We start from the raw sequence: 20,968 nt of genomic DNA, 5'->3' as shown, positions 1-20,968 counted from the left end.
ATACTAAATTAAAAAAAAAACAAAACAAAACAAAAAAAACTACCTGTTTTTTGCCTTTTCCTATCAATCTATAAAGTTCCAGTTTTTCATATGAAAAGCATATATTTTCTTCTTTAGAAAAAAAAAAACTGGCATCTAACCTGGATCTGATTATCTGCCTGATACTGGGAGGCATGGTGCTGGATGGATCTCATAATGTTTGCTTAGAGAGACAAACCACAGTGCAGTTACTATTTTCTAAAACTGTATCTGCATAGATACAGTGAAGTGTAATTTAGCATGAGGGTCTGCTAAAACTTTGCTGTTCAAGGGGTTCTACAGTATATTCCATTTTTTGCATAACTATTTTCAAGGCCATCATTAGAAGGTTGTATGTTCTGTACAAAACTTTGGTTATATACTCAAACTTATAAAATAATCATCTTTCTTTCAGATATTGATGAGTGTTCTGCAGGAATCGCTGCTTGTGAGCAAATTTGCATCAATACACCAGCTAGTTTTAACTGCTCATGTAATGCAGGTTACAGAATTAACCAACAAAATCCTTACCGATGTGATGGTAAGAACTATCTGTTTCACCAGATATTCCATTAATAATATATTATTGTTATCCAGCTGAGTACAGTTTAATGGTATTATATGGGAACTTCAGCAAAGGTGGACCAATGTCCATACTAGCCAGTCAAATGTTTTGTTTTCCTAGAAAATAAAACCCGTTTTTCTTTTTAGGTAATAGTTCCACTTTAGCTGAAGCTTTTTTTTTTTGTTTCAGTTTTTTTAATTAGCTCTATTGCAGAGAGATTATTCTATTTTCTTTCAATAAACAACTGGGGTTGATTTACTTAAATAGCAGTAAATGTTCAAGTAAATAAGGTGATGCTGTGCTTACTTCAATTATCCAAGAATGTGTTTTTATTTCTTTGTGGGTATTCATAGTGAACACAGCTTTGCAGTATTCACCAAATTAAGTGAACATACACTTAAAAAATTAAACAGGACCAGCAGCCACCCTTGGTCCTGTATTGTTTGTGATGGCATTATGGGCCTGCCCACATTCTAGGGCAGAGAAAGGGGGAGGGGAGAGACCAATAGCAGGCTCAAATAGTGCATATTACATACCTTACTCTGCAGTTCCCAGACTTCCTTTCTGCCAGATGACAGATCCCCTCCAGCTCCTTCTCTTCTCTGGTCAAATGGCTGTCCCCTCACCAACATCATCATGTGTAACGGGGAACCAGGAGCCACCCACTGGTCTTGAATTGTACGTGATGACATCAGGGGCTTAGCCGCATTCTGGGGTGGGGTGAATGCTTAAAGGTATCAAGTGTAGAGAATGCTGTTTTTAACAACAACACACTGGAAAGTTGCATCTGTCAATGTGTCAATGACTATAATGGAGATCCATATATCTGCTGCACATATATTAACAATGTTATTATGATATAATAATGTAAGCATACAAACACCAGGGTTTCATGCAATGGGTTTCTTAATATTTTCAATAACTTTACGAGTTTGACTTTGATATTAAGCAAGTGATTTACTAAAATAATGGATTTAAAAAGATGTGTCCACTGCTTACACTTATTTGATATAGGGGAATAAAACATATTTGAGCAAAGTAAAGAATATTTCAGTGTCTTTCGTTGTCCTGGGGTATAGTTTATCTTTAATTAACTAGGTTTTTTGCATTTATTTCTGTTCTGGATATCAATGAATACCTTCTCTCAACAATTGTACAAGCAATTTCCTTTGTATAAACTCAAATGGCTCTTAAGCCCCATACACACGATCCGAAAATGCCGCATTCAAATAGATTGTACGATAATCGGATCGTTAGTACAGAGCTTTCGAGAGCCCATCAGGACAGTTCATCCGATATTATTCTATCGGACATGCACGGAAATTTTTTTTCGTACGATGCCAGATCATATGATTTTCATTTAATCAGTACAGCTATCTTTCGACAATGCAATACAAATGCATTACAACACATGACATGACTTCCAAATTTTTATTCTGTTGTACGGGAATTTTCGTGACTTTAGTAAACTCATCAGATTCGACATGAGATTAGCATGCAAAAAAAACGGACGATCATTCGTCCGATAATCGAATTGTGTGTACCGGGCATTATTCCTGCCAGTGCCTCTCAGGATATTCTGGCCCCAACTGTACTGGTAAGAGAAAGCCTACTTCTAGCTCAGTATTTGGAAGATAAACACAGTTGAGTTGAAATTGATCAATGTTACTTTTCAAAATTACTACTTTGTTTAAAATTGATCCCAATATCCAAAATTATGTAAACTCAATTAAACCCAAAGCTGATCACCAGATGGGATCCTAATTGCATACTTACATTGGTCCAACTCTCACACTGGTGCATATCTCATACCTTATGGATTGCTGTGGAAGCTGACAACCACTATAGTACTCAGCACTTCTATATTGATAGGTGCAGTCTTCCATGTTGCGCTACTGCAAACTGATCACAGTGGGTCCACACTCTTCACAGAATGGCTTGTATTTTTTCAAGGAATACAGAGTGTTTTATGACTGGAAAAGGTGGACAGGAGGGGTGGTAACTATTTCCACATCATCTGATTAGACAAATCTTTGTATTTACAAAAAAAAATAAAAAAAAAAAAAATAGAGAATTCTGTGAATGGCAGCAGTTCCAAGTGAGTGACCTCATATGGTCAGTATACAGTGGGGTGGCCACATAACATAGAAGATGATGGGACTACTACAGTGATTGTCGACTTCCAGAGTGGTCTTTTAGGTATGAGATATGCATATGTACATTGCATTGGTCTGAATGGGTGTAGAGCAAGATGTAATCCTTAATTCTGATCTCTCCCTTCAGCCCCATATCCTATCTGTAACATCAAAAAATATGTCCTTCTTAACCAATAACACCATTAAGCTACCAATTCTATTTGCGTTATTTTTGACTATTGCTATTCCCTCCTCATTGAGCTATTGCTATAAAGACTATACCCTCTGCAGTCTGTCATGTATGCTTCTTGCCAGGCTCCTCCAATGTACCTACTACTTAGCTTCCACCACCCCTCTCTGCCAATCTTTGCCTAAAGAATAAAATTCTAAATTCCTAGCAACTACAAACAAAGCCATGCAAAACTTTGCCCCAAGCTTCATCTCCTAATCTGTCCAGCTTTAGACAATTCCTAAAAATGCACCTATTGAGGGAAGACTCTTCAGCCTCTACCTAACAGCTGAACTTTTATTTTCCCCAACAACTCATCCCTACACAGCTATTTTCTGTTGTATCACTTGACCCTCTCTGTTAGATTGTAAATTCTTCTGAGCAGGGCTCCCCTAACCCTCTTGTCCTGAATTATTTTTGTAGCTGTACTGTCCCCCCGTACAATGTAAAGTGCTGTGCAAACTGTTGGCGCTATATACTGTAAATCCTGTATAATAATAATATATTATTATTATCAGTATGGACACGATTTAATGGTGTTTTATGGGAACTACAGCAAGATAGAAATTAATTTCTAATTATAGGTAACAGCTCTACTTTTCAACTCATTTTGCCTCAGTTTTGGTATCCAACTTTATTGCTGAGAGATAATTCTACAATTTACCAATAAACCATTGGGGATGATTTACTAAAGGAGCAGTACATTTTCAAGTAAATAAACTGATGCTGTGCTCACTTTAAACATCTGTTTTTTTGCAGGCAAGTTTTTTTTCTTGCACATGAGTAAAGTGAACACAGCTTCACAAATTTTTACTAAGCTTATAGACTTTGCAAAATTAATATTGCAAGACCAGCAGGACCCTTGGTCATGTATTGTATTTAATGACATTAGGAGCCTGCCCACACTCTAGGGCGGGGTGGCAGCAATACCAAGCTCAAATAGTACATGTTACGTACCCTACACGACAGTCCCCAGACTTCCTCTCTAGCAGATGACAGGTCCCCTCAAGCTGCACCTCTCCAACATAATCTTCATGTATCATGCAAGGCCAGCAGCTATTATTGGTCTTGTATTGTTTTGTACGTGTTGATATTGGTATTCTGGGGTGGGGAGAGGGATGAATGCATGAACATCTCATCTTTGTGCAGAGAATACTGTTTGCACCAACACATCAGGAAGCGTGCTGATGGCTATAATGGAGATCCATATATCTATGCATAAATACGTTAGCTATTTTATTCTGATAAATAATGTAATAACACAAGCACCAGGGAAATTTATCAATGGATTTACAAAAATTTGTGCATTACTTACACTAATTTAAAATAGGGGAATAAAAAAAATATACACATATAATTTAATACATTTAAGCAAAATAAACAAAAGTGTCTTTCTTTGTCTTGGGTTATTGTTCTTCCTTAATTTTTTTTTGTATTTATTTTTGTTCCAGATATCAATGAATGTGCTACACCTTCTCTCAACAATTGTACAAGCAATTCTCTTTGTATAAACACAAATGGCTCTTATTCCTGTCAGTGCTTCCCAGGATATTCTGGTCCCAAATGTACAGGTGAGGAAAATCCAACTTCTAGCTCTGCATGTGGCGTAATAGTGAGAGCATTTGGAAGATAAACACACTTAAACCTAAATTAATTAAGCTTACATTTCAAATATATATATATTTTTTAAATTCATTACAATATAATGCAAAATTATGTAAACCTAATTAAACTTAAAGTTGAACACCAGTTGTGATCTTAATTGCATACTTACATTGCTCCATCTCACACATATCTCAAACCTGATGGATGTGGAAACTGACAATAACTGTATTAGTCGATGCTACTGTATTGATTGCAGTAGTTTCGAAGTTGAAGTTTTGAAGTTGCCCCAATGCACACTGATCACAGAGGGTCACTTGCTCAATACTGGACCATTCGCAGAACAATTTCATTGAATACAATGTGTTTTCTGATTGGAAAAGGAGGAGAAGAGGGGTGGTGATGTCAGAATCTCCACCTCATTCAGAGAATATTTTGAATTCACTGAAAAAAATACAATGTGTTCAGTTAATGGCCCCATCCTGAGTAGTGATGAGCTAAACAGCCCAGAGTTAGATTCAGCAGAGGTCTACCAAATTACAAAGATGCTTAAGACGATTGAAATCAACGGAAGCCGAATCTGTCAAATTAAAAATGCTTATTTTCTGGGCTAATAGGCAAGGAGATGTAAAAAAAAATTTAATTTGTTTGTTCACTGTCCTGGGGAACATGTACCAATGTAATATTTTTTTTTTTTACAAATTCCATGCAGTCAGGAGCAGAGATTTTTTTTAACACTGACGTTTAGAAGTTAAAAAAGATTTAACATTTGCTGGCAAATTACTTTGACACTGTCGCTGGCAGATTCCGTTTGTATGATTTATTTTTATTTTTTTAAGAATAAATGTTATTTGCTGGCAATTTAAACAGTTTAATTGTTTTTGTTTGCAAATGTTATTTTTGTTTAGTACATGCTACAACAAGAATGTACAAAAAATGGCTTGGATTTTTAAGGGGATACCTCACACACATAATCAAAGGACAGTCATACCAGACCCTTTAGGTCTGGTACAGCTTTTAAAGTGGGCTCCATGCAAAAAGAAAAAAAAAAGAAAAAAAATGTGTGAGGTCCCCCTAAAAATCCATACCAGACCCCTTATCCAAGCATGCAGCCTGGCTGGCCAGAAAAGGGGGGAAATGAGCATGCACCCATCCTCAACTGTCATTGGCTATATAAAGGGGAGGGGCAGGGGGATAGTGGTGATGTGGCCATATTTAGACAATGATGTAAGGTTCTTTCCCTCACCCATTTAGTTACGTGGCTGGGGATTCCCAGCAATGTAAGTGAATGGGCCGGTTGACATCAGTGGTTGGTAGGGATGCTGCGGCTGTAGGCAGCCACTGCTTCCTTAACGACCATTGACAGCACTACCCAAATATGGCTGTGTAGCCAGATTTAGGCAATGATGTAACCAGCTCCATTTCCGGCCAGGCATTCCCATCAATGAGTTGGGTGACATCAGTGGTTAGTGAAGGATGCAGCAAGCCGCAGCTGCTCCCTTATCAATCGTTGACAGCTAGAAACTGTCACATTTGTCAATGCTGAACTCCCTAAATAATATAATAATATTGCTGCAAGTTCCGCAATATTGTCCATGGTCAGGGTTCTTAGTTTCAGTAGTTTAAGCTCAACAACATTGTCATCTACTGTTGCTAGAAAGTATACAACACCACATTAAAACACCACAGGGTCCTCAGCGAATGCGACAATCAGTGTAACAGATGCTTTCAATTATTTTTTTAAAGGCAATGTAGCTGGAACCACCTCTGCAAGTTCTGGGAGATCTACAACATTATCTTTAACCACCAATATACCCACTGCAAGAACACAATACGATGTAACAGAAACTGTGTATCCATCTATGGCCTCAGCCTTCAACAATATTAAAACAGAAGTTAGCACAGCAAGTTCCATAGCAGCAGTCACGAGCAATATGGCTAGCACAACAAATTCATCAACTGCTGCACAACACATAAACTCAGAATTAACCACCACTGGATCCACAGCAAGCACATTAAATGTAACAAACCATTCAACTTCTAATCACAATATGACTGTAACCATCAGCAATTCAACAACGACACCAACTGAAAATGCTGTACATTCAACATCATCACCTCTAAGTACCACTGTGTCATCTGCAAGCACAAAACTAAATGTAACAGACCATTTAACTTCTAATCACGATATGACTGTAACCACCAGCAGTTCAACAACGACACCAACTGAAAATGCTGTACATTCAACATCATCACCTCTAAGTACCACTGTGTCATCTGCAAGCACAAAACTAAATGTAACAGACCATTCAACTTCTAATCACGATATGACTGTAACCACCAGCAGTTCAACAACGACACCAACTGAAAATGCTGTACATTCAACATCATCACCTCTAAGTACCACTGTGTCATCTGCAAGCACAAAACTAAATGTAAAAGACCATTCAACTTCTAATCACGATATGACTGTAACCACCAGCAGTTCAACAACGACACCAACTGAAAATGCTGTACATTCAACATCATTACCTCTAAGTACCACTGTGTCATCTGCAAGCACAAAACTAAATGTAACAGACCATTCAACTTCTAATCACGATATGACTGTAACCACCAGCAGTTCAACAACGACACCAACTGAAAATGCTGTACATTCAACATCATCACCTCTAAGTACCACTGTGTCATCTGCAAGCACAAAACTAAATGTAATAGACCATTCAACTTCTAATCATGATATGACTGTAACCACCAGCAGTTCAACAACGACACCAACTGAAAATGCTGTACATTCAACATCATCACCTCTAAGTACTGCTGTGTCATCTGCAAGCACAAAACTAAATGCAACAGAGATTTTTATTTCAACCCCGGGTTCTTTTTCTGTTAATGAAACAGCAGGTAACACCAAAAGCACAACTCATACTACCAGCTTTAGAGAACCAACTACATCAAATATGAACACAGAAATGACCACAGAAGCTACAACATCTAATTTTACAAAACCTGTTTATTCAAGTGCCAGCACAAAAAATTCTAGTATTGAAAGCAAAGTGTCTGCTGTAACACAGATTGACTACGCAAGTATGAACACTACATCTAATACTAACACAACGGGAAGTTCATCAATAACACAAACAAGCAAGGGTGGCATTCAGACCAATGTCAGAACATCTCTAAGTTCTACCTCTAAGGCTGACACTGCTGTAACCAGTACTGCAACTACAACTGCACAACAAGCAACATCACATACAAGTGGCTCAGTCACACCAACTACAAAGGCGAATTATACAGTGATAAACTCTTCAACCCACAGCTCACCAGCTAATAATAGTACAACAGCAAGAGCAGCAGCAGCAGTGGATGTTACAAGTATGTCAACTACTATCAAAACTTCAAATGCGCCCACCAGTGCTAACACTACAACTTCCACCAGCGTACCAAGCACTGTACCTTCTACAATCACATCTACAACCTTATCTAAAGGTGAGCTGCTACCAGACATGGTTGTGCGTGTTAATGTGTATACCAAGTTAGTTCTGGATAGAGTGGCGAAGCAATAGAGCCCCTGTTGGGTTTTGCTATCAAGGGGGCTGTTATAGAGATTTCACCTCACTTCCTGTCCTGATGGCAGCTATTTACAATGCAGGAAGTGAACAGAAATCTCCAACAGCAGCACATACAGAAATATAAATACTTTCCTTGTGTAAAGAAGGGGAAGGCTACAATCTGTCTCAGATTTATATTTCTGTCTGTGTCCTTTTTGCAAATTTTTCCTCACTTTAGGTCTGGTAAAACCATTGTCAAAGAAAGGAAAAGTCAGACAGAGGTTTAAAAAAAAAAAAAAGGAAAAAAAATGGCTTGGCATAAACTTTAATGTATACCTTGCTTATAACATGTTACTTAATATATGTAATGTTACATTTGCTGATGGAATTTCTTCTGCTTAGGCACTACAACCTCTAGATGCAGCTCTGCTTCCTGCACATTAGGATATTGTAGCAATGGAGGAACATGTACCTATAATACAGTAACTTGCAACCCAGAATGCAAATGTCCTGTACCATACACAGGCAGTAGATGTACTACTGTTGGGTACACCTTCAGTCCTCAGCCTTACAAAGGTATGTATAACATATAGATAATAACTGATAACTCAACCGAGTGTTGCAAAAAAAAAAGAAGCTAAATCTGCAGTGATAATATGTCATTTTAAGAATTATATAAATGCATGAAAAACATAATAATTCATATTAATTATAAAATTGGGGAGAAAGCATGTGACCTGAGGGTTCCAGGGACAGACTGGGGCAACAGGATATATGATGAAGGCAAGAGCATCATGTCTGTGGTGCCTTCTAGGGGAAATATACAGATTTACCTTCATTTAAATTATATATTTATTTAAAAGTTACACAAAATGGCGTGCATCCCACCTAGTACAGTGGGGCAAAAAAGTATTTAGTCAGCCACCAATTGTGCAAGTTCTCCCACTTAAAAAGATGAGAGAGGCCTGTAATTGTCATCATAGGTATACCTCAACTATGAGAGACAAAATGTGGAAACAAATCCAGACAATCACATTGTCTGATTTTTGAAAGAATTTATTTGCAAATTAAAGTGGAATATAAGTATTTGGTCAATATCAAAAGTTCATCCCAATACTTTGTTATATATCCTTTGTTGGCAATGACAGAGGTCAAACGTTTTCTGTAAGTCTTCACAAGGTTGTCACACACTGTTGCTGGTATTTTGGCCCATTCCTCCATGCAGATCTCCTCTAGAGCAGTGATGTTTTCGGGCTGTCGCTGGGCAACACGGACTTTCAACTCCCTCCAAAGGTTTTCTATGGGGTTGAGATCTGGAGACTGGCTAGGCCACTCCAGGACCTTGAAATGCTTCTTACGAAGCCACTCCTTCATTGCCTGGGCGGTGAGTTTGGGATCATTGTCATGCTGAAAGACCCAGCCACGTTTCATCTTCAATGCCCTTGCTGATGGGAGGAGGTTTGCACTCAAAATCTCACGATACATGGCCCCATTCATTCTTTCATATACACGGATCAGTCGTCCTGTTCCCTTTGCAGAGAAACAGCCCCAAAGCATGATGTCGCCACCCCCATGCTTCACAATAGGTATGGTGTTCTTTGGTTGCAACTCAGCATTCTCTCTCCTCCAAACACGAGTTGTGTTTCTACCAAACAGTTCTACTTTGGTTTCATCTGACCATATTACATTCTCCCAGTCCTCTTCTGGATCATCCAAATGCTCTCTAGCAAACCTCAGACGGGCCCGGACATGTACTGGCTTAAGCAGGGGGACACGTCTGGCACTACAGGATCTGAGTCCCTGGCGGCGTAGTGTGTTACTGAAGGTAGCCTTTGTTACGTTGGTCCCAGCTCTCTGCAGATCATTCACTAGGTCCCCCCGTGTGGTTCTGGGATTTTTGCTCACCGTTCTTGTGATCATTTTGACCCCACGGGTGAGATCTTGCGTGGAGCCCCAGATCGAGGGAGATTATCAGTGGTCTTGTATGTCTTCCATTTCCTAATTATTGCTCCCACAGTTGATTTTTTCACACAAAGCTGCTTGCCTATTGCAGATTCAGTCTTCCCAGCCTGGTCTACAATTTTGTTTCTGGTGTCCTTTGACAGCTCTTTGGTCTTCACCATAGTGGAGTTTGGAGTGTGACTACTGTTTGAGGTTTTGGACAGGTGTCTTTTATACTGATAACAAGTTCAAACAGGTGCTATTAATACAGGTAATGAGTGCAAGAGGGAGGAGCCTCTTAAAGAAGAAGATACAGGTCTGTGAGAGCTAGAAATCTTGCTTGTTTGTAGGTGACCAAATACTTATTTTCCACCATAATTTGCAAAAAGATTCTTTCAAAAATCAGACAATGTGATTGTCTGGATTTGTTTCCACATTTTGTCTCTCATAGTTGAGGTATACCTATGATGACAATTACAGGCCTCGCTCATCTTTTTAAGTGGGAGAACTTGCACAATTGGTGGCTGACTAAATACTTTTTTGCCCCACTGTATATAAGCTAGTGCACTGCAATTTAGGAAACATTTTGGAATAGGTGTACCTTAACCTTTCTGGGGGTAATCCCGAGTGTGGCTCGGGGTTAAATCCCAGTACCATTTTTGGTAACCCCGAGCCACTCTCAGAATTGCATTGCACAATCCTGGTACATCGTACTTATCTTGTCACCAGGATCCTGCGATGTCCCCCCCCCGCTGTGTCGCCCGTTGGATCATCCGCCTGATGCTCTGTGTGTCGGGCTCTATTCCCTGCGAGTGTTACGATGCATGGGGTCATGCCGGCAGAAAATTCAAAAAGTACTAAAGAAAGAGGGTACTCCCGCGCTACCACTATAGAGATAATGAAAATAGATAAAGAGTGCAACTGCTGCAAACACCGATAGGTGAACTCAAAACAAAAATAATGTGATATGCTGTAAATGATGCTGCGCTGTTGAAAATTAAGTAATAAACTACAAAAACTATGTGAAATACGAGTACAATTTGAACACCAGCTGGCAAACAAACACTGGTATCAACTACATAAAGCTTCTGAAATGCAACAGTGTATTACTCAAAATGAACACAAGATGGCAGTGAAAATCCAATGACCACTGTATAAAACTTCTTCAAGTGCAATAGTGAACTCAAACGTTCAGTGCAAATACACAAAATATGAAGTGACTATATCCACACAGTCTATGAAGTGCTTGAAAGGTATGTAAAGTGCAATAATGGTGTTCTTTGGATTCAATAAAAATAAAACATGATTGTCCCAATCTATATCATGTGAATAGAGCAGGTGAGGTGGGTATCTCTTCTTTCCATGCAGTGACACCTCTAACGGGGTAGCCTCTTTCCTAAAAGCATGAAAATGTAGCATCGGTCTGATTTCCTCTGCGGGTCCTTTCATGCATGTCAGGTGGATCCTACCTCCTGGGGGGGGGTTCTCCTTTTATAAATCCAGCAAATGTAGTGGTTGATATACTCCGCTTCCACATACACCCCAAACGGGGTAAAAAAGAAGGGGGGGGGAGAGGAATGCCCAGTTAGTGTAGTATATCTTGTAAAAAGTTTTATTTCATAAAAACACAGTAAAGGTAACACTCACATTTGTTTGTAGTAAAGCAAGTAAAAACTCCACAAGCTCTGAGCTCGTCACCAGCGTCACTTCCGGGTTGCACCTGTTAGCTAATCCCCACGCATATTGTCACGAGTCTCGTGACTATATCAGTCACCTAGTATATAAGCTAGTGCACTGCAATTTAGGGAACATTTTGGAATAGGTGTACCTTAACCCTCCTGGCGGTATTCCTGAGTGTGGCTCTGGGGTTAAATTTCAGTATCATTAGCCGTAACCCGAGCCACACTCAGGAATGCATTTCAGAATCCTGGTACAGCATACTTACCTTGTCACCAGGATCCTGCGATTCCCGCTGTGTCCCCTGCTGGATCATCCACCCGATGCTCTGTGTGTCGGGCTCCATTTCCTGTGAGCATCGCGACACATGGAGGCGGAGCCCGGCGGCAAATTCAAAAAGTACAAAATACATAACACATACAGTACACTGTCATCTTACAGATTACATTACTGTATCAAATCATTACACATCAGTTTTGTCCCTAGTGCTTTGTTTAGTGGCCTACATGCACTTTTATATTATATATACTGTTCTTTCTGACGGGAAACTTGAGAACGTCCATGGCAACCAAAAAGTGTTCCTTTACTTCAAAAGTGGTTTTAGACCAGCTACAAAACAGCGATGGTAAATTAGAACAGAATTGAGCGATAGTGAATCGTGGGGAAATTTATTTTATTATTATTATTTTATTATTTTTTATAATTATTTATAGTTATTTATTATATTATAATTAATGATTTTGTGTTTTAAACTTTATCATACCTGGGATGTCTACTAGACTCTTTTTTGGACAGATTTAAGTGAGTTATTACTAAAAATTACAGGCCTACAATATAAAACGCCAAATTTCTATTCAAAACAATGTACCGCTTTGAGATTAAAAAATCTGACATAATCATACCGCCGGGGAGGCTACAGGATAAGCTCAATCCAAAATGAAATTTTAAGTTTGTTTTGACATCTGCAATTTGAATTGCCAACATTCTTCCTAAATTTAATTGGGTGCACATATGTAAGAGGATTCTTCTGTATTTAGCATCACTTGCAACATGTTGCAGAGAATGAAGTGGCAAATAATATGGCACATATCAGATAATGAAATAAATGCAGCACGTGCTTATTATTATCTTATCAGTATTAACACTAGTCATCTTATTTGGTCCCCATAGAACTTCCTAAAAGAATAGTTCAAATTAAGCTGTGGATCAAAGGTGAAAATGGTTCTGGGCTAAGTGATACATCTTCAACCAAATATGTCCGCCTTCAGCAAGCAGTGAACAGCACGGTAACTATCAAAGAGAATGTCACAAAGATCTATGTATTTATTATCTATACAAGATGTATGGTTTTTTAACATGGATTTCAAATGGTCCTTACTTGAGAAATTAGTAATTTATTTTATGCGTCAAAAACAGAAAATTTACCTATCTTTGTCCTGCTCCTGTGTCCTGCTTGATTGCTTACAATATACAGAGTACCAATTGTGTACTAATGTTTGTTATAGGCATCAGACAGTAGGCAGTGTGGGGGTTACCTCATGTGAGGATCACCTTCCCTGGGAAAAAGGCAGTCCAAATGGCAAGTCTTTCCTAAAAGTCTGACTTGTAGTCCGTTTTATTTTAAAAGGTTGCAAACACAACAAATAGAACAAATTAGAAAATAAATCCTTGCCATCCAAACACTAAGACACCTTTCACACTGAGGCGCTTTACAGGTGCTATAGCGCTAAAAATAGCGCCTGCAAAGAGCCTGTGAAGCGCCTGTAAAGCGCCTCTCCTGTCACTCCAATGTCACTCAATGTCTCCTGTCACTCCAATGTGAAAGCCGAGTGCTTTCACACTGGAACGGTGCACTGGCAGGACGTCAAAAAAAGTCCTGCAAGCAGCTTCTTTAAGGCGCTTTAGGAGCGGCGCTTTGCCGGCACTTTACCCCCGACGTCCAGGCGCTGTGAGTGTGAAAGGGCTCTAACTAAAAAAGGACAGGTTCCTCTCTGATAGGTGAAGGGCTTCTCCCAGTCACCAAGAATACAAGCGTTTTGCAAACCCATTCTGTATTTTACAGAGTGGTTTCACGTGTAGCACTCTCTCAGATAGCGTTCCGGAGTCCCAGGCCAGAGCATCCTATTGCTCCAGCTCTTCCTTATTTATCCCACCTGCTACTGGTTACGAATGGGAAGCAAAACACAGCATCCAACACTGCCAAGGTGGCCCGGAAAACATGGACCCGATTCCACCTTAGTTTCCCATATATGAACATATGCAAGGTGAAACATAAGGATTAATTTACTAAAACGGGAGAGTGCAAATTCTGGTGCAGCTCTGCATGGTAGCCAATCAGCTTCTAACTTCAGCTTGTTCAGTTAAAGGGGTTGTAAACACTTGTGTTTTTTCACCTTATGGCATAGGATGCATTAAGGTGAAAAACTTCTGTCAGTCACCGGCCCCTCAGCCCCCCTGTTTTACTTACCTGAGCCCTGGAATTTCCAACGGCGAGGATATTGGCTCCCACTGCTGTCAATCAAATCCAATGATGCTGGCGCTGGGGGCAGGGCCAATGCTGGACTCGGGAGTAGGCCTGCAAGATAACCCCCTTGGGAGAGCGCTTCTCCTAGGGGTTATCTGATGCAGGGAGGAGCCGCGAGAGCCACCGGAGGACCCCAGAAATCGAGGATCAGGGCCAATTTGTGCACAGTGAGCTGCACAGTGGAGGTAAGTATGATATGTTTGTTATTAAAAAACAAAAAACAAAACCAAACAAAAAAAAGCAAAGCTTTACAATCACTTTAAGCTTTGACAAAAAAACCTGGAAGCTGACTGGTTTCTATGCAGAGCTGCACTAGATTTTGCACTGTCCAGTTTTAGTAAATCAACCCTAGAGTGTCCCTCAACTACCTCACCTTTCATTATGTCACAGCAGATTTTTAGATTAAATCCACCACTAAGCTATATTTTGGCCCTTCAACTGATACAGATATGTGTGCACAAATTGTACTGCTGACCAAGTAAATGAAATAAGGCAACATTTTTTTCCTTTATAACAATCATCCAGTAATGTCTGAAGTCTGAATTCACCATCAACATCATGACTTAGTAAAGTGCTTTTCTGTATTTATTTGTAGACTACGGGATACCTGCAATCAGTCATGGCTTTTTATATGAACAGTAACGTTTCTCTCAGGTGAGTGAGTATACCAGAAAGATCTAGTATAAAGATCAAAGTACAAAGCAATAGATAGTTACTAAGACTGCTGTTAGAATTGATCATATCCTTTACAAATGCTTTATGACAGCGGTTAATGAAATCCCAAGGGCCTATTGCATAGCAGGCTCTCTCATGACAAACAAGGTACACATATATATATATATATATATATATATATATATATATATATATATATATATATATATGCAGTCTGATTGCCTTAATGCATGCTACTTTCAGGCTGGGTTCACACTGGTACGACAAACGCTCCAACATTGGGAGCACAGGTCGCATGACGTGTATAAGTTACCCATGAGAGCCATCTTAACTGGTCTGACACAAGTCGGTCTGACTTTGAAAAAGGTTCCTGCACTACTTTGGTCTGACTTTGATCCTACTTCAGCCCATTGAATCTCATTGAAGTCGGATTAAAGTCAGATCTGATCCAACTTTGGCATGAGACTAGTGCTCTCAAGATCTTGGGAGAACCCCATAGCAAAAAAAAACAAAACAAAAACAGCATAGATAAAGAATGGAGATGTATCATAACACAGAGTGGTGCTGTGAATAGATAATCAATCCAAAAGTGCCACGTCCTATAACTATATTAGCAAAAGGAAAACAAAAGGGACTTTGGACTTTGTAGGCACAGTAACACCAAGTATTTATAACAAAAATAATTTATTGAAAAAAACATATAAATAGAACACCAGTTAAAAACCACAGATCACATGAATACATAAAGATATTTAGTGAAGCGGTTGCTATACAAAACCATCTAGATACATAGTAACTCGGACATGAGGATAACCATCCAGAGTAGCGACAGGTCCGAGAAGATGGCTGGATAGCAGATCAACGAGTGATTAATTCATATCACACAAATGCTCAGCATGTTGCGCGTGTCTTCACGCTTCTTCAGGAGCAGAAAATGTGTTGTGGTGGGTAAATGTGTCTATGATCATATAAAGTTACCCGCAGATGTAAGAGAAAGCAGACGGTGCAATTAAGCACCACACGTATGATTCAATGAGGCATAGAGTCCCTTTCCAAGACCATACCTCTGATATGGATTTTAAGGGAAACCCCCATGCCAAAAAAAAATGGTCCCCCCGAAAATCCAGACTCTGATCTGAGCACACAGCCCCGCAGGTCAGGAAAGGAGGTGGGGATGAGCCAATACCCCCCCGGCACCATACCAGTCTACATGCCCTCAACATGGATGGGTGGGTGCATTGGGGCCTGCACCCCCCACCCCTAAGCACCTTGTCCCTGTCCCCATGTTGATGAGGACAAGGGCCTCTTTCCGACAATCCTGGTTGTTGGTTGTCGGGGGTCTGCGGGTGGGGGCTTATCGGAATCTGGAAGCCCCCTTTAACAAGGGGACCCCCAGATCCCGGCCCCCCCACATTGTACATTGTACCCCTACCTATTCACCTAAATAAAGTGGCAAAAATAAAAACAGCACACAGGTTTTTGACAAATTAATTTATTAAAGCAGCTCCAGCTTCTCCCCTCTCTGCTAAATTCTTCTTCCGCTGCCGGTTCTCCTCCGTCCGCTGTCTTCTCCGTCTGCCAGGTCTCCTCTCTCCTCTGTATTCTCCCTCTGTTCTTCCTCCGATTTTCTCTCCACGCTCTCTCCCGGTGTAATGCTAGGGCAGCTGTGTGCCGTTACTTATATAGCTATCAGGCGGGGCCACCCGGCAACATCATTCAGTGGCTACGCCCCCTTGTAAAGTCACTGCCCCATCATGCCTCGGACAGTGACGTCACAAGGGGGCGTGTCATCTGGATGATATTGCCGCATGGCCCCGTCCCATGGCTTTATACAGTATCTCACAAAAGTAAGTACACCCCTCACATTTTTGTAAACATTCTATTATATCTTTACATATGACAACACTGAAGAAATGACACTTTGCTACAATGTAAAGTAGTGAGTGTACAGCTTGTATAACAGTGTAAATTTGCTGTCCCCTCAAAATAACTCAACACACAGCCATTAATGTTTAAACCGCTGGCTACAAAAGTGAGTACACCCCTAAGTGAAAATGTACAAATTGGGCCCAATTAGCCATTTTCCCTCCCCGATGTCATGTGACTCGTTAGTGTTACAAGGTCTCAGGTTTGAATGGGGAACAGGTGTGTTAAATTTGGTGTTATCGCTTTTACTCTCTTTTACTCTCTTTTACTCTCATACTGGTCACTGGAATTTCAACATGGCACCTCATGGCAAAGAACTCTCTGAGGATCTGAAAAAAAGAATTGTTGCTCTACAAAAAGATGGCCTAGGCTATAAGAAGATTGCCAAGACCCTAAAGCTGACCTGCATCCTGGTGGCCAAGAACATAAAGTGGTTTAACAGGACAGGTTCCACTCAGAATAGGCCTCGCTATGGTTGACCAAAGAAGTTGCGTGCAGGTGCTGAGCCTCATATCCAGAGGTTGTCTTTGGGAAATAGACGTATGAGTGCTGCCAGCATTGCTGCAGAGGTTGAAGGGGTGGGCGGGTCAGCCTGTCAGTTCTCAGACCATATACCGCACACTGCCTCACATTGGTCTGCATGGCTGTCATCCCAGAAGGAAGCCTCTTCTAAAGATGATGCACAAGAAAGCACACAAACAGTTTGCTGAAGACAAGCAGACTAAGGACATGGATTACTGGAACCATGTCCTGTGGTCTGATGAGACCAAGATACATTTATTTGGTTCAGATGGTGTCAAGCATGTGTGACGACAACCAGGCGAGGAGTACAAAGACAAGTGTGTCTTGTCTACAGTCAAGCATGGTGGTGGGAGTGTCATGGTGTGGGGCTGCATGAGTGCTGCCGACACTGGGGAGCTACAGTTCATTGAGGGAACCATAAATGCCAACATGTGCTGTGATATACTGAAGCAGAGCTTGATCCCCTCCCTTCGGAGACTGGGCCGCAGGGAAGTATTCCAACATTAAAATGACCCCAACACACCTCCAAGACGACCACTGCCTTGCTAAAGAAGCTGAGGGTAAAGGTTTAGATTGGCCAAGCATGTCTCCAGACTTAAACCCTATTGAGCATCTGTGGGGCATCCTCAAATGGAAGGTGGAGGAGCGCAAGGTCTATAACATCCATCAAATCTGTGATGTCATCATGGAGGAGTGGAAGAGGACTCCAGTGGCAACCTGTGAAGCTCTGGCGAACTCAATGCCCAACAAGTTTTAAGGCAGTGCTGGAAAATAATGTGGCCACACAAAATATTAACACTTTGGGCCCAATTTGGACATTTTCACTTAGGGGTGTACTCGCTTTTGTTGCCAGTGGTTTAGACATGAATGGATGTGTATTGGGTTATTTTGAGCGGACAGCAAATTTACACTGTTATACAAGCTGTACATTCACTACTTTACATTGTAGTAAAGTGTCATTTCTTCAGTGTTATCATATGAAAAGATATATTAAAATATTTACAAAAATGTAAGGGGTGTACTTACTTTTGTGAGATACTGTAAGTAATGGCACACGGCAGCCCTAATATTACATTGGGAGAGAAGCGTTGAGAGAACATCGGAAGAAGAACAGAGGGAAAAGACAGCGGGAGAAGACATCGGAGAGAGGAGAACCGACAGCAGAAGAAGACATCAGCGGAGAGAGGAGAAGAACCAGATGACAAAGACATCACTGCAGGGAGAAGAAATACGAAGGAGAAGACACGCCGGAGCTGATTTAATAAATTACTTTGACAAAAACCGGTGTGCTGTTTTTTTATTTTTGATACTTTTTTTAGGTGAATGGGTAGGGGTACAATGTACAGTGTTAAAGGGGGCTTCCAGATTCCGATAAGCCCCCCATCCGCAGACCTCAACAACTGACAGCCAGGGTTGTCCCCACTAACATGGGGACAAGGTGCTTTGGGGCCCACCCTGCCCCAAAGCACCCACTTCCCCATGTTGGGGGCATGTGGACTGGTATGGTGCAGGGGGGTAGCGCTCGCTCGTCCCCACCCCCTTTCTTGATCTGGCGGGCTGTGTGCTCGAATAAGGGTCTGGTATGGATTGGGGGGGGGCCCCACACATTTTTTTTTGGTCTGGTATAGCCTTGTAGGGGGAACCCTATGCCGTTTTTTTTTTTTATTTTGTCGTGTGGTTCCCCTTCAAGATTCTCACCAGACATAAAGGGCCTGGTAGTGTCGGGATCAAAGTCGGATCCCGTTCATTAAAGTTGGATGGAAGTCAGATTTCAAGTCACAGGGCTAAGTCGGATCCACAGTCGTACGACTGTCGTGTTGTACCAGTGTGAACCCAGCCTCAGTGAAACACCCATAAGAAATGTACTGTACATGGGAGGGCATGGATAAAGGATCATTTACTGGGACAATAAGCACCTGTGTCACTACTAGGTTTGGTATAAGCATATGCATATCTACAGTAAATAACTGAATAATCAGACAAAAGAAAACAAACTTTTGTGTGGTTGTAATTGGCAAATTTACACATGCAATAGTTCTATGTTTAAGGAGGTAGTATGTTTTCTCAAAACAGCACAAAGATCAGCAATTTGCAAAACCAGTAACCAATAACAATGTGATCAATCAAAAATGGAATCTGTTGATAAGGTTAAATGCAGATACCTTATCCTTATCTTAGATGATTCACATGAGCATGACAGTCACCAGGGAGAATTTCCTAAAACTGGAACAGACGGAATGAGTCAAGTTCAGGCAGTAATGCTCGCCAAATGTGACCGGGGCGGGGCGGATTATTTTTTTTGAGCCATGATGTTTTCCTTGCCACGGCATGTGTTTTCCCCAAAGTAACTGCCATTACAGCTTAGGGGATCGGTTGGGGGATTGTAAAAGCGGGCTCAACTGCCTGTTTTTACCACGGCCAACCACAAATGTAAACCAGGCCCGAGTGTTTATCTCATTTGTATAGTATTAATAGAATTTTGCATTAAAGTCAGCATTATGAATTATTATTGTGGTTTCTTTAAAACAAAATAGTGGAATCAAGGATTTGTGCTAATAGTAATATTTCACACCATTCAGATGTTAAACCTTCAGAGAGGAAACTGTATTAAATATTTATTAATTGAAATTTCACTCTTGGTGAAGAAAACCTGTATCTGTGCCAAACATTTAGTTGTGCTTAAGAATTTCATTTTTAAAGCTCCCCTGCACATGTTTGGGTATTTGAAATGAATCTGTGGTCAGTTCAAATAGCCAGTGATTAAAGTGTACAGTATATCTGGCCAAAAGATTTTTTTGCGTAGGGAAGAGAAAGATTAGAACTCCTGTCAGGTTTTAACTTTATCCAGAGCTCACTTGGAGAGATTTCCCTCACCTACTGCGTGGCTGTCAAAGGTTTCATCACAGAGGAAGTGAGGGTATTCTCCAATCATCAACACATACTACTGTTTTAAGTAGAGTAGGAAAAATCTAGAATGCCTGTAAGGTTTGTATTGCTGTATGTGTCCTTGTTACAGATTTTTCCCTACTTTTCTATACTGCAGTATGTGAGGGTCCCATTGGTTGGCAGTTCCTGCCAAGCTGACTCTGGAGCTGCCCTAATCCTTAGGTTTCTGAGGAGTATGGTGAATGAACCATGAGTCCCAGGCTGCTCCATCCCCAATGTTAGAACAGAACCAAAAATGTCTCCCGTGGGACTTTGTTGCAGCCAATAACACAAAAGTACATACGGCTAATTATAAAAAAATATATTTTTATTATACAAACAACAGTAAAAGGTTCCAAGTTAAAAAATGCTGATCTTTATACAGTACAGCATACAATATGATATAAAGTGTTACTCTCACTACATGGGCACAATAAGTGTCATTACAAATCTAGATGGTTTGAGCCACCAAATTCCAACACATTTCGATTATTGGAGAAATTTTCCTCAAGGCAATTGTGAGAGTACCAACCACCTAGAATGAAAATTATGGTAACAGCTTGTTTTGGGAGGCCCACATGTCCAAGGTGTCCTGGCCCTAGATCCCCACAGGAAGCTGGGATGGGTGGTCACAAAGGGCCGGAAATAATCAACCCACTGGGTGTCATATTATTGATA

At 40.6% G+C, this 20,968-nt stretch overlaps 1 protein-coding gene across 1 annotated transcript in view; it reads left to right on the top strand.

The window, feature by feature from the left end:
• LOC141139897 (uncharacterized) overlaps positions 1-20,968 on the top strand; it is a 158,434-nt gene that overhangs the window by 126,438 nt on the left and 11,028 nt on the right. Inside the window, 8 exon segments of the mRNA XM_073626454.1 lie at positions 434-569; positions 1,699-1,773; positions 2,134-2,180; positions 4,399-4,518; positions 6,296-8,038; positions 8,503-8,676; positions 12,889-13,004; positions 14,838-14,896. Coding sequence (XP_073482555.1) covers positions 434-569; positions 1,699-1,773; positions 2,134-2,180; positions 4,399-4,518; positions 6,296-8,038; positions 8,503-8,676; positions 12,889-13,004; positions 14,838-14,896 — 2,470 coding nt within the window.

This window comes from Aquarana catesbeiana, linkage group LG04 (assembly GCF_042186555.1).
Source record: "Aquarana catesbeiana isolate 2022-GZ linkage group LG04, ASM4218655v1, whole genome shotgun sequence".
Taxonomy (NCBI): domain Eukaryota; kingdom Metazoa; phylum Chordata; class Amphibia; order Anura; family Ranidae; genus Aquarana; species Aquarana catesbeiana.
Note: the sequence above shows the minus strand (reverse complement) of the source record. Positions and strands in the feature narration are given on the sequence as shown.